The sequence below is a fragment of the Salvelinus fontinalis genome, chromosome 5 (assembly GCF_029448725.1).
Source record: "Salvelinus fontinalis isolate EN_2023a chromosome 5, ASM2944872v1, whole genome shotgun sequence".
NCBI lineage: Eukaryota > Metazoa > Chordata > Actinopteri > Salmoniformes > Salmonidae > Salvelinus > Salvelinus fontinalis.
In genome coordinates, this window is record NC_074669.1 from 7,851,386 (window position 1) to 7,866,219 (window position 14,834).

At 41.7% G+C, this 14,834-nt stretch overlaps 1 protein-coding gene across 5 annotated transcripts in view; it reads left to right on the forward strand.

The window, feature by feature from the left end:
- The window catches only part of LOC129855020 (receptor-type tyrosine-protein phosphatase beta-like), a 113,268-nt gene that overhangs the window by 39,234 nt on the left and 59,200 nt on the right, over positions 1-14,834 (forward strand). For all 5 annotated transcript variants that reach the window (XM_055922261.1, XM_055922258.1, XM_055922259.1 and 2 more), the window contains exons 2-4: positions 4,235-4,250; positions 4,644-4,904; positions 8,666-8,926. In XM_055922261.1, the coding sequence (XP_055778236.1) occupies positions 4,235-4,250; positions 4,644-4,904; positions 8,666-8,926 (538 nt within the window). The remainder of the gene's footprint in view (positions 1-4,234; positions 4,251-4,643; positions 4,905-8,665; positions 8,927-14,834) is intronic.

The following is a 14,834-nucleotide window of genomic DNA, read 5'->3' on the forward strand; positions in this document are numbered from 1 at the left end:
ACAAAATGTAGTATAATGTTTTTTTTTTTTTACCCAGGCATGGTTTGAAATAAGTTGTATTTGTTCCAACCGTTAGTGGAAGTGTTGTACCCGTTTCAGTGGTTTTATCATTATGTCGATGAAATTTGAGCACAGAATTTGTCTTATTCAGGAGTGGCACTGTTAAGAGGTTACTGTGTAAGAGGTTACTGTGCAGTTTTCAGTAAATTAATTGAAGTTAGTTGCCATGAATTTTATGTTTCAATCATTTTCTGTCAGCTTGCTGCGGGTAGTTATTGTCAAATGTACAGTAAATTACTGTGGTTGATCTATGTCAAGCTTGCTGATGGATGGTGGTGCAGGAAGGTCAGTTGGCTTTCAACCAAGAGGCTGGGGCCAGGTGAGGCAGAGTCTTAAGTGTGCTCACCACAAAGAATGCTTAGTAGTTGTCAAGCTAATGTAATGACTTTCCTGTGTTTTATGAACAGTATATTTCCGCACAATGAGGTTGGAATAATACTGTGAAATTGGGAAAATTATGGTAATGCCCTTTTCGTGTAAGAGTTTTTTGAAAAGATTACCTGAAATTGCAGCCTGTTTTGGTGGGATGGAGTTTTGGCCTGCCTGGTGACGCCATCAAAAATATGAACGCAACATAGAAGAAAATCAGTCAATTTAAATACATTCATTTGGCCCTAATCTATGGATTTCACATGAATGAGCAGGGGTGCAGCAATGGCCACAGGTCCACCCACTTGGGAGCCATGCCCAGCCAATCAGAATATGTTTTTTTACCACAAAATGGCTTTATTACAGACAGAAATACTCAGCACATACTCATCAAGTGAAAAAGCTGGATGTGGAGGTCCTGGGCTGGTGTGGTTACAGGTGGTCTGCGGTTTTGAGGCCAGTTGGATGTACTGCCAAATTTGCTAAAAAGACGTTGGCAGCGACTTATGGACGAAATAATAACATTCAATTCTCTGGTTACAGTTCTGTTGGACATTCATGTAGTCAGCATTCCAATCGCATGCTCCCTTAAAACTTGAGACATCTGTGGCTTTGTGCTGTGTGGCAAAACTGCATATTTTAGAGTGGCCTTTTATTGTCCCCAGCACAAGTTGCACCTGTGTAATGATCATGCTGTTTAATCAGCTTCTTGATATGCCACACCTGTCAGGTGGATGGATTAACTTGGCAAAGGAGAAATGCTCACTAACAGTGATATAAACAAATTTGTGCACAGAATTGGAGAGAAATAAACTTTTTGTGCTTTTTATTTCAGCTCATGAAACATGGGACCAACACTTTACATGTTGCGTTTATACTTTTGTTCGGTATAGACCAATAAGAAAGAGTTCCAAACCTCTCTGCCAATAACAGCTAGTTTTCCCCTCCCCACTTCCAGACAGTCCTAGCCAGTAGTGACAAGTACTAAAGTAAACATATTTTAAAGTACTACTTAAGTACATTTTTAGGGGTATCTGTACTTTAATTTACTATTTACATTTTAATTGGATTTTTTAAATTTACTATACTACATTCCTAACAAAAATATTTTTTACTCCATGCATTTTCTCTGACACCCAAAAGTGCTCGATACATTTTCAATGCTTAGCAGGACAAGAAAATAGTCAAATTCTTATCAAGAGAACAGTCCTAGTCATCCCTATTCCCTCTGATCTCGCAGACTAATGGAACACAAACGCTTAATTTGTAAATTATGTCTGAGTGTTGGAAGTGTGACCCTGGCTATCTGTACATTTAGAAAAAAGAAAATTGTCTCATCTGGTTCTTAATTATAAGGATTTTTAAAATTGTTTATACATTTACTTTTGATACTTAATTAAGTACAGTACCAGTCAAAAGTTTGGACACCTACTCATTCCAGGGTTTTTCTTATTTTTAAAAAACTATTTTCTACATTGTAGAATAATATTGAAGACATCAAAACTATGAAATAACATATGGAATCATGTAGTAACCAAACAAGGGTTAAACAAATCCAAATACATTTTATATTTGAGATTCTTCAAAGTGCCTTGATGACAGCTTTGCACACTCTTGGCATTCTCTCAACCAGCTTCACCTGGAATTATTTTCCAACAGCCGAACAGACTCCCATTAAAATCGACAGGGCTGTAGTGGAGTGGGATGAGAGTGTCCACATCACCAACGAACTGTCATGGTCCAAACACACCAAGACTGTCATGTTCTCTCTGCTACTGCACAGCAAGCTGTACCAGAGCGCCAATTCAAGGACCGAAAGGCTCCTTTACAGCTTCTACCCCCAAGCCATAAGTCTGCTGAACAATTAATCAAATGGCCACCCGGACTATTTACATTGACACGCCCCCCCCCCCTACATTACCCCAACCTACATGTACAAAATAACTTGACTAAACTGTACCCCTGCATTGATTCTGTACCGGTACCCCCTGTATATAGCACTGTTATTGTTATTTTTATTATGGTACTTTTATTTTACTATTTTTACTTTAGTTTATTTAGTAAATCTTTTCTTAACTCTTTCTTGAACTGTAACATTTCACAGTATTCGTAGCATGTGATAAATACAATCTGATTTATCTTGTAATCAGTAAACTTCAGTTAAAGCACAATACGTTATTGGCAGCTAATTGCAAATAAGTTACTAGCAGTTACTGGGTATTCAATCAAATTTCAATCAAATGTATTTATAAAGCCCTTTTTACATTAGCCGATGACACAAAGTGCTATACAGAAACCCAGCCTAAAACCCCAAACAGCAAGCAATGCAGATGTAGAATCACGGTTAAGTTACTGTGACGTTTTAACTTAGTGACAGCTAGTTGCTAGTTAGGTAGTACAAAATTCACCGCATCTTCCAGGCAACTAACTGCCATTAACGTACTGTGAAATGTACAGTAACCCCTTAACAGTGCAGGTCTGTATTGTCACATGCTTTGCAAATATGGCAGAACTGACAGTGTGAAAAGAGATGCTCAACATTTGACAACATAGCTATCAACCACTTAAAGACATGCTTCATTACATTTGGTGACTAGTTAATATTTTTTAAACCCCCAGCTTTTGGTGGAATTTGTCAATGTCCAGTTCATACATGCATAATCTATGAGCAGAATTACTGTCAATTAGCCACAAAATCCCTAGTTTGAAAGTGACTTTTTTCTGGAAGCTGTGCTGCGCGATTTTCCCTACATTTCCCCCCACCTAGCCACCTAGCAATTTGATTTCCAGCCAATGAGATTCAGACCCTCACCATTTGAGTGACAGCTACAAAAAAATCACAAACAGCAGAGTGAGATCGATGGGGCGTTTACTTACTGCACATATATGTACATACATGATGTAGTACTCAATTTTTGGCGACCACTTTTGGCTCATGGACACTATTTTCAGGAGTACTGGCTAAAACTATACAACAGAATCCCTTTAAACTGGTACAACACTTCCACTGACGGTTGGCATAAATACACACAATTCAGTAACTTGTTGTTTATTGTACTTTCACTGCAACCTGTAGCCTGTAGTGTATCGTACAATTACAGGATCTTTTTAATAGTGTAGCATTTCATGGCATAAAGGAAACCATGGTGGAGAAGGAAAGAACAGGATGGTTTTTCCCAACCATCACAAATGTAAATAACCCTTCCTGATGTGCAAAAAAATTATATTGTTACACATATCACCCTCACCTCTGATAAAGAACCCCTCAAGAGTGTGTGTCATGACCTGGCTGTCCCAAGGGGACATAGAAAGAGTTTATTCAGGTTGTGGAATATGTAGGAGTCAGAGATTGAGCCACAGGTCCCTGTATGCCTATAACACTGGAGAGAACAGGTTTTTCCCACCCATAGCCTTAGAGAACCGGTAGCTAAACTGACATGTTACGAAATAAACAAGTTATGAAGATGGCTGTTGATGTTTTATCTGATTTTGGATTCCTGACAAAGAGTGCTTCTTTGAATGTGTTTTCTCAAACCTACTAAACACACTCAAATGAGGATGCATATTTAGTCTATGTTTGAAAAGTTGTGTAGAGACTATTAGAGCAAGAGAAGAGTCATGTGTATTACTGCACAGAATCCTAATGTGAAATGTACAAAGGCAGATACCAAGTGGCCCTTGATGGTAAGATTGCCGGTATAGGCCAAGCCTTGTCTGGACAACTAGTGTTCTGACAACGCTTTTCTGAGACAATTCTGACCTCTACTGGTATGACTGCTAACTGTCCTCCTTTTCTTCCTTACAGTGCTCAGAAGCTCAATGTAAGTATAGTCTTTTCCACTTGCAGAATTTATGAAAGTTGAATCTGAAGTAAATATATTATTTAGATAGTTGATTCATAATTCAAAGTACACTTCATTTTAACATTCCAGAAACATAGCCAAGGCCCATGTTATTCAAACATATACACTATATTATATCCAAATGAGTCCTGATTTTGTTTCCCTCAACCGTGAACTCTCCTACCATTTTAGGCACTCCCTGTATGAATTTCAAAGGTGTTGTAACACTCACAGAGAGTACTGTTCAGGTAGAGGCCAACGCCTTGCTACCCTATGTTTTATGTTCATGGCTCTTACTCACAACACCTATTTCTGTAGTAATTCCAGAAATATTTATTCTCTCTCCCCCACCCACCTCTCTTGCATACACAGTGCCTGAAGTCACCATGAACCTTACAGCCTCTGAAATCACAACATCATCTGTGTTTCTGAACTGGATTGAACCATTGGGAAACAGGTCCTTCTACAGAGTAGAATGGACTGGTGGTAATATCAGTGGCAGTCAGAATACCACAGGAACGTCTGTTAATGTTACTGCTCTCACTGCTGGAGTGCAGTACCTCTTCACGGTCACTGCAGTGGCTGGAGATAACACGACTGTAGGACAGAACGAGACCCTCTCTATGTATACAAGTAAGTAACTCAGATACTTTCATGTCAGACTGTTTCAATGCCACAGATACTATTTGTATTCATTTATACGTTATTTGTTTGGATCCAAGAACGTGATGATTTGAAAGATGCCATGTCTTTCTGCAATGGGACATTTCAGATGATTTTTGCCCAATAGAAATGAATGGTAAATAATGTATTATGTTATCTTGTAGTCACTTTTATTATAAATAAGAATAGAATGTCTCTAAACACTTCTACATTAATGTAGATGCTAACATGATTACAGATAGTCCTGAATTAATTGTGAATAATGATGATTGAGGAAGTTAGACGCACAACATATCATACCCCTTCCTCTAAAAATGCTTACCTCCACTGTTATTGTAATGGTGAGATGTTAGCTTGTCTTGGGGGTATGATACTGTATTTGTGCATCTGTAGCTTTCTCACTCATCATTATTCATGATTCATTCAGGATTTTCCATAATCATGTTAGCATCCACATTAATGTAGAAGTGTTGAGAGACATTCTATTCTAAGTTTACATACACTTAGGTTGGAGTCATTAAAACTCGTTTTTCAACCACTCCAAAAATGTCTTGTTAACAAACTATACTTTTGGCAAGTCGTTTTGGAAATCTACCCTGTGCATGACACAAGTAATTTTTCCAACAATTGTTTACAGACCAATTATTTCACTTATAATTCACCCTATCACAATTCCAGTAGGTCAGAAGTTTACATACACTAAGTTGACTGTGCCTTTAAACAGCTTTGAAAATTCCAGAAAATTATGTCATGGCTTTAGAAGCGTCTGACAGGCTAATTGACATCATTTGAGTCAATTGGAGGTGTACCTGTGGATGTATTTCAAGGCCTACCTTCAAACTCAGTGTCTCTTTGCTTGACATCATGGGAAAATCAAAAGAAATCAGCCAAGACCTCAGAATAAAAATGTGTAGACCTCCACAAGTCTGGTTCATCCTTGGGAGCAATTTCTAAATGCCTGAAGGTACCACTTTCATCTGTACAAACAATAGTATGCAAGTATAAACACCATGGGACCACGCAGCCATCATACCGCTCAGGAAGGAGACGCGTTCTTTCTCCTAGAGATGAACGTACTTTGTTGCGAAAAGTGCAAATCAATCACAGAACAACAGCAAAGGACCTTGTGAAGATGCTGGAGGAAAAGGGTACAAAAGTATCTATATCCACAGTAAAACAAGTCCAATATCGACAGCAAGGAATAAGCCACTGCTTCAAAACCGCCATAAAAAAGCCAGACTACGGTTTGCAACTGCACTTGGGGACAAAGATCATACTTTTTGGAGAAATGTCCTCTGGTCTGATGAAACAAAAATAGAACTGTTTGGCCATAGTGACCATTGTTATGTTTGGAGGAAAAAGGGGGGGGCTAGCAAGCCGAAGAACACCATCCCAACCGTGAAGCACAGGGGTTGGTGTTGTGGGGGTGCTTTGCTGCAGGAAGGACTGGTGCACTTCACAGAATAGATAGGATCATGAGGGAATTGTGTGGATATATTGAAGCAACATCTGAAGACAGTCAGGAAGTTAAAGGTTGGTCGCAAATGGGTCTTCTAAATGGGCAATGACCCTAAGCATACTTCCAAAGTTGTGGCAAAATGGCTTAAAGACAACAAAGTCAAGGTATTGGAGTGGCCATCACAAAGCCCTGACCACAATCCCATGGAAAATTTGTGGGCAGAACTGAAAAAGCGTGTGAGAGCAAGGAGGCCTACAAACCTGACTCAGTTACACCAGCTCTGTCAGGAGAAATGGGCCAATATCTACCCAACTTACTGTGGGAAGCTTGTGGAAGGCTACCCAAAATGTTTGACCCAAGTTAAACAATTTAAAGGCAATGCTACCAAATACAAATTGAGTGTATGTAAACTTCTAACCCACTGGGAATGTGATGAAAGAAATAAAAGCTGAATTAATTCATTCTCTCTACTGTTATTCTGACATTTCACATTCTTGAAATGAAGTGGTGATCCTAACTGACCTAAGACAGGGTATTTTTACTCGGATTAAATGTCAGGAATTGTGAAAAACTGAGTTTAAATGTATTTGGCCAAGGTGTATGTAAACTTCCGACTTGAACTGTGTATAAAATCGAGCACACAGTCATAGACAAACATTGGCAGTAGAAAGACCTTGCTGAAGAGCTCAGTGACTTCCAACGTGTCATCGTCATAGGATGCCACCTTTCCAACTAATCAGTTCGTCAAATTTCTTCCCTGATATACCTGCTCCGGTCAATTGTAGGTGCTGTTATTGTAAAGTGGAAACGCCAAAAAGCAACAACGGCTCAGCCGCCAAGTGGTAGGGCACAGAAGATAACCTAAGATAACCATGCGCAATGCCAAGCGTCTGCTGGAGTGGAGTAAAGCTCGCCGCCATTGGACTCTGGAGCAGTGGAAACATGTTCTCTGGAGTGATGAATCACGCTTCAGCATCTGGCAGTCCGATGGACAAATCTGGTTTTGGAGGATGCCAGGAGAACACTACCTGCCCCAATGCATAGTGGCAACTGTAAAGTTTGGTGACGGAGGAATAATGGTCTGTGGCTGTTTTTCATGATTCGGGCAAGGTCCCTTAGTTCCAGTGAAGGGAAATCTTAACACTACAGCATACAATGACATTATAGACAGTTCTGTGCTGCCAACTTCGTGGCGACAGTTTGGGGAAGGCCCTTTCCTGTTTCAGCATGACAATGCCCCTGTGCACAAAGCGAGGTCCATACAGAAATGGTTTGTCAAGATAGGTGTTGAAAAATTTGACTGGCCTGCACAGAGCCCCTCAACCCCACCGAACACCTTTGGGATGAATTGGAACGCAAACTGCGAGCCAGGCCCAATCACTCAACATCAGTGCCCGACCTCACTAATGCTCTTGTCGCTGACTGGAAGAAAGTACCCACAGCAATGTTCCAACATCTAATGGAAATCCTTCCCAGGAGAGTGGAGGCTGATATAGCAGCAAAGGGGGGTCAACTCCATATTAATGCCCATGATTTTGGAATGAGATGTTCAACGAGCAGGTGTCCACGTACTTTTGGTCATGTAGTGTATATTCTATTCTTAGTTACAATAAAAGTGACTCCAAAATGACATAATACATTAATTACCATTCATTTCTATTAGGCACAAAATAATTTGAAACACAACCAAAACAAATAGTAAATGCATCCAACAAATTTGTAAAGTCACAACCTGGTTCCAGCCATTGTGTGCTCTAAGTATGGGACCAAATATTTTACATTTTACTCCTTTAATACACATTTTGGTCCACTAAAATGAGGGTGGGGGGGGGGGGGGGCTATGTACAAAAAGTGCTGTCATGTCTAAACGGATCATCTGAAATGGATGAACATATCCTCCAATGAAATTTGACTGTCTGCAATTTAACCTCATTCAAAGTGCTGGAGTACAGAGCTAAAACGAAACTAAAATATATCACTGTCCCAACACTTTGGAGGTCACTGTATATATTTTATTGTATCATATTTTTTGGAGTGTGGAAACAATTTGCTAAATGAATATAGGGGTAACACTGCATGTTTTGTTTCATATCTTTGTTCAGAAGTTCTTGTTTATTTGATGGTATTTGTATCAAAGACTAGTGTTGAGTGACATTTGTTTCACAAACTCTCTCACAATGTGTACTGGATTGCACAAGTCAGCCTGCAATGTCAATGTTTGAAGACACTCTATTGTCTTTTGTCCCTCAAACCCCCTTTCTTGCACACACAGAGCCCGCAGTCATCAGAAACCTCATGTTCACTGAAATCACAACATCATCTGTGTCTCTGAACTGGACTGAACCAAAGGGAAACAGATCCTTCTACAGAGTAGAATGGACTGGTGGTAATATCAGTGGCAGTCAGAATACCACAGGAACGTCTGTTAATGTTACTGCTCTCACTGCTGGAGTGCAGTACCTCTTCACGGTCACTGCAGTGGCTGGAGATAACACGACTGTAGGACAGAACGAGACCCTTTCTATGTATACAAGTAAGTAACTCAGATACTCTCATGTCAGACTGTTTCAATGCCACAGATACTATTTGTATTCATTTATACGTTATTTGTTTGGATCCAAGAACGTGATGATTTGAAAGATGCCATGTCTTTCTGCAATGAGACATTTCAGATGATTTTTGCCCAAATAGAAATGAATGGTAAATAATGTATTATGTTATCTTGTAGTCACTTTTATTATAAATAAGAATAGAATGTCTCTAAACACTTCTACATTAATCAATCAATCAATTTTATTTTATATAGCCCTTCGTACATCAGATAATATCTCGAAGTGCTGTACAGAAACCCAGCCTAAAACCCCAAACAGCTAGAATGCAGGTGTAGAAGCACGGTGGCTAGGAAAAACTCCCTAGAAAGGCCAAAACCTAGGAAGAAACCTAGAGAGGAACCAGGCTATGAGGGGTGGCCAGTCCTCTTCTGGCTGTGCCGGGTGGAGATTATAACAGAACTATGCCAAGATGTTCAAAAATGTTCATAAGTGACAAGCATGGTCAAATAATAATCATGAATAATTTTCAGTTGGCTTTTCATAGCTGATCATTAAGAGTTGAAAAACAACAGGTCTGGGACAGGTGGCGGTTCCATAACCGCAGGCAGAACAGCTGAAACTGGAATAGCAGCAAGGCCAGGCGGACTGGGGACAGCAAGGAGTCACCACGGGCGGCAGTCCCGACGCATGGTCCTAGGGCCCAGGTCCTCCGAGAGAAAGAAAGAGAGAAGGAGAAAATTAGAGAGAGCCAAGATTTTCAAAATGTTCATAAATGACAAGCATGGTCAAATAATAATCAGGAATAAATCTCAGTTGGCTTTTCATAGCCGATCATTAAGAGTTGAAAACAGCAGGTCCAGTTGAAACTGGAATAGCAGCAAGGCCAGGCGGACTGGGGGCAGCAAGGAGTCACCACGGCCGGTAGTCCCGACGTATGGTCCTAGGGCTCAGGTCCTCCGAGAGAAAGAGAGAAGGAGAAAATTAGAGAGAGCCAAGATTTTCAAAATGTTCATAAATGACAAGCATGGTCAAATAATAATCAGGAATAAATCTCAGTTGGCTTTTCATAGCCGATCATTAAGAGTTGAAAACAGCAGGTCTGGGACAGGTAGGGGTTTCGTAACCGCAGGCAGAAACAGTTGAAACTGGAATAGCAGCAAGGCTGGGCGGACTGGGGACAGCAAGGTGTCAGCATGCCCGGTAGTCCTGACGTATGGTCCTAGGACTCAGGTTCTCAGAGAGAAAGAGAGAACGAGAGAATTAGAGAGAGCATACTTAAATTCACACAGGACACTGGATAAGACAGGAGAAGTACTCCAGGTATAACCAACTGACCCCAGCCCCCCGACACATAAACTACTGCAGCATAAATACTGGAGGCTGAGACAGGAGCGGTCAGGAGACACTGTGGCCCCATCCGAAGAAACCCCCGGACAGGGCCAAACAGGAAGGATATAACCCCACCCACTCTGCCAAAGCACAGCCCCCACACCACTAGAGGGATATCCTCAACCACCAACTTACAATCCTGAGACAAGGCCGAGTATAGCCCACAAAGGTCTCCACCACAGCACAACCAAGGGGGGGCGCCAACCCAGACAGGAAGTTCACGTCAGTAACTCAACCCACTCAAGTGACGCACCCCTCCTAGGGACGGCATGAAAGAGCACCAGCAAGCCAGTGACTCAGCCCCAGTAACAGGGTTAGAGGCAGAGAATCCCAGTGGAGAGAGGGGAACCGGCCCTGGAGAGACAGCAAGGGTGGTTCGTTGCTCCAGAGCCTTTCCGTTCACCTTCACACTCCTGGGCCAGACTACACTCAATCATATGACCTACTGAAGAGATAAGTCTTCAGTAAAGACTTAAAGGTTGAGACCGAGTCTGCGTCTCTCACATGGGTAGGCAGACTGTTCCATAAAAATGGAGATCTATAGGAGAAAGCCCTGCCTCCAGCTGTTTGCTTAGAAATTTTAGGGACAATTAGGAGGCCTGCGTCTTGTGACCGTAGCGTACGTGTAGGTATGTACGGCAGGACCAACTCGGAAAGATAGGTAGGAGCAAGCCCATGTAACGCTTTATAGGTTAACAGTAAAACCTTGAAATCAGCCCTTGCCTTAACGGGAAGCCAGTGTAGGGAAGCTAGCACTGGAGTAATATGATCAAATTTCTTGGTTCTAGTCAGGATTCTAGCAGCCGTATTTAGCACTAACTGAAGTTTATTTAGTGCTTTATCCGGGTAGCCGGAAAGTAGAGCATTGCAGTAGTCTAACCTAGAAGTAACAAATGCATGGATTAATTTTTCTGCATCATTTTTGGACAGAAAATTTCTGATTTTTGCAATGTTACGTAGATGGAAAAAAGCTGTCCTTGAAACAGTCTTGATATGTTCGTCAAAAGAGAGATCAGGGTCAAGAGTAACGCCGAGGTCCTTCACAGTTTTATTTGAGACGACTTTACAACCATCAAGATTAATTGTCAGATTTAACAGAAGATCTCTTTGTTTCTTGGGACCTAGAACAAGCATCTCTGTTTTGTCCGAGTTTAAAAGTAGAAAGTTTTCAGCCATCCACTTCCTTATGTCTGAAACACAGGCTTCTAGCGAGGGCAATTTTGGGGCTTCACCATGTTTCATTGAAATGTACAGCTGAGTGTCATCCGCATAGCAGTGAAAGTTAACATTATGTTTTCGAATAACATCCCCAAGAGGTAAAATATATAGTGAAAACAATAGTGGTCCTAAAACGGAACCTTGAGGAACACCGAAATGTACAGTTGATTTGTCAGAGGACAGACCATTCACAGAGACAAACTGATATCTTTCCGACAGGTAAGATCTAAACCAGGCCAGAACTTGTCCGTGTAGACCAATTTGGGTTTCCAGTCTCTCCAAAAGAATGTGGTGATCGATGGTGTCAAAGGCAGCACTAAGGTCCAGTAGCACAAGGACAGATGCAGAGCCTCGGTCTGACGCCATTAAAAGGTCATTTACCACCTTCACAAGTGCAGTCTCAGTGCTATGATGGGGTCTAAAACCAGACTGAAGCATTTCGTATACATTGTTTGTCTTCAGAAAGGCAGTGAGTTGCTGCGCAACAGCTTTTTCTAAAATTTTTGAGAGGAATGGAAGATTCGATATAGGCCGATAGTTTTTTATATTTTCCGGGTCAAGGTTTGGCTTTTTCAAGCGAGGCTTTATCACTGCCACTTTTAGTGAGTTTGGTACACATCCGGTGGATAGAGAGCTGTTTATTATGTTCAACATAGGAGGGCCAAGCACAGGAAGCAGCTCCTTCAGCAGTTTAGTAGGAATAGGATCCAGTATGCAGCTTGAAGGTTTAGAGGCCATGATTATTTTCATCATTGTGTCAAGAGATATAGTACTAAAACACTTAAGTGTCTCTCCCGATCCCAGGCCCTCGCAGAGCTGTGCAGATCCAGGACAGCTAAGCCCTGGAGGAATACGCAGATTCAAGGAGGAGTCCGTAATTTGCTTTCTAATGGTCATGATCTTTTCCTCAAAGAAGTTCATGAATTTACTACTGCTGAAGTGAAAGCCATCCTCTCTTGGGGAATGCTGCTTTTTAGTTAGCTTTGCAACAGTATCAAAAAGAAATTTTGGATTGTTCTTATTTTCCTCGATTAAGTTGGAAAAGTAGGATGATCGAGCGGCAGTGAGGGCTCTTCGGTACTGCACGGTACTGTCTTTCCAAGCTAGTCGGAAGACTTCCAGTTTTGTGTGGCGCCATTTCCGTTCCAATTTCCTGGAAGCTTGCTTCAAAGCTCGGGTATTTTCTGTATACCAGGGAGCTAGTTTCTTATGACAAATGTTTTTCGTTTTTAGGGGTGCAACTGCATCTAGGGTATTGCGCAAGGTTAAATTGAGTTCCTCAGTTAAGTGGTTAACTGATTTTTGTCCTCTGACGTCCTTGGGTAGGCAGAAGGAGTCTGGAAGGGCATCAAGGAATTTTTGTGTTGTCTGAGAATTTATAGCACGACTTTTGATGCTCCTTGGTTGGGGTCTGAGCAGATTATTTGTTGCGATTGCAAACGTAATAAAATGGTGGTCCGATAGTCCAGGATTAAGGTGGAAAAACATTAAGATCTACAACATTTATTCCATGGGACAAAACTAGGTCCAGAGTATGACTGTGGCAGTGAGTAGGTCCAGAGACATGTTGGACAAAACCCACTGAGTCGATGATGGCTCCGAAAGACTTTTGGAGTGGGTCTGTGGACTTCTCCATGTGAATATTAAAATCACCAAAAATTAGAATATGATCTGCTATGACTACAAGGTCTGATAGGAATTCAGGAAACTCAGAGAGAAACGCTGTATATGGCCCAGGAGGCCTGTAAACAGTAGCTATAAAAAGTGATTGAGTAGGCTGCATAGATTTCATGACTAGAAGCTCAAAAGACGAAAACGCCATTTTTTTTTTTGTAAATTGAAATTTGCTATCGTAGATGTTAGCAACACCTCCGCCTTTGCGGGATGCACGGGGGATATGGTCACTAGTGTAACCAGGAGGTGAGGCCTCATTTAACACAGTAAATTCATCAGGCTTAAGCCATGTTTCAGTCAGGCCAATCACATCAAGATTATGATCAGTGATTAGTTCATTGACTATGACTGCCTTTGAAGTGAGGGATCTAACATTAAGTAACCCTATTTTGAGATGTGAGGTATCACGATCTCTTTCAATAATGGCAGGAATGGAGGAGGTCTTTATCCTAATAAGATTGCTAAGGCGAACACCGCCATGTTTAGTTTTGCCCAACCTAGGTCGAGGCACAGACACAGTCTCAATGGGTATGGCTGAGCTGACTACACTGACTGTGCTATTGGCAGACTCCACTAAGCTGGCAGGTTGGCTAACAGCCTGCTGCCTGGCCTGCACCCTATTTCATTGTGGGGCTAAAGGAGTTAGAGCCCTATCTATGTTGGTAGATAAGATGAGAGCACCCCTCCAGGTAGGATGGAGTCCGTCACTCCTTAGCAGGTCAGGCTTGGTCCTGTTTGTGGGTGAGTCCCAGAAAGAGGGCCAATTATCTACAAATTCTATCTTTTGGGAGGGGCAGAAAACAGTTTTCAACCAGCGATTGAGTGCTGAGACTCTGCTGTAGAGCTCGTCACTCCCCCTAACTGGGAGGGGGCCAGAGACAATTACTCGATGCCGACACATCTTTCTAGCTGATTTACACGCTGAAGCTATGTTGCACTTGGTGACCTCTGACTGTTTCATCCTAACATCGTTGGTGCCGACGTGGATAACAATATCTCTATACTCTCTACACTCGCCAGATTTAGCTTTAGCCAGCACCATCTTAAGATTAGCCTTAACGTCAGTAGCCCTGGTAAACAGTGTATGATCGCTGGGTGATTCGTTTTAAGTCTAATACTGCGGATTATTACTAATTAATGTGGATGCTAACATGATTACAGATAGTCCTGAATAAATTGTGAATAATGATGAGTGAGGAAGTTAGACGCACAACATATCATACCCCTTCCTCAAAAAATGCTTACCTCCACTGTTATTGTAATGGTGAGATGTTAGCATGTCTTGGGGGTATGATACTGTATTTGTGCATCTGTAGCTTTCTCACTCATCATTATTCATGATTTATTCAGGATTTTCCATAATCATGTTATCTCGCCCACTCCCCTGGCCGGTCCTGGCAATACGACCGCAGAAACCTACCCACCTCCTGGTTCACTCTCTCCACCTGCCCATTACTCTCAGGGTGATAACCGGAGGTCAGGCTGACCGAGACCCCCAAACGCTCCATGAACGCCCTCCATACTTGGGACGTGAATTGGGGGCCCCGATCAGAAACGATGTCCTCCGGCACCTTGTAGTGCCGGAAGACGTGGGTGAATAATGCCTCC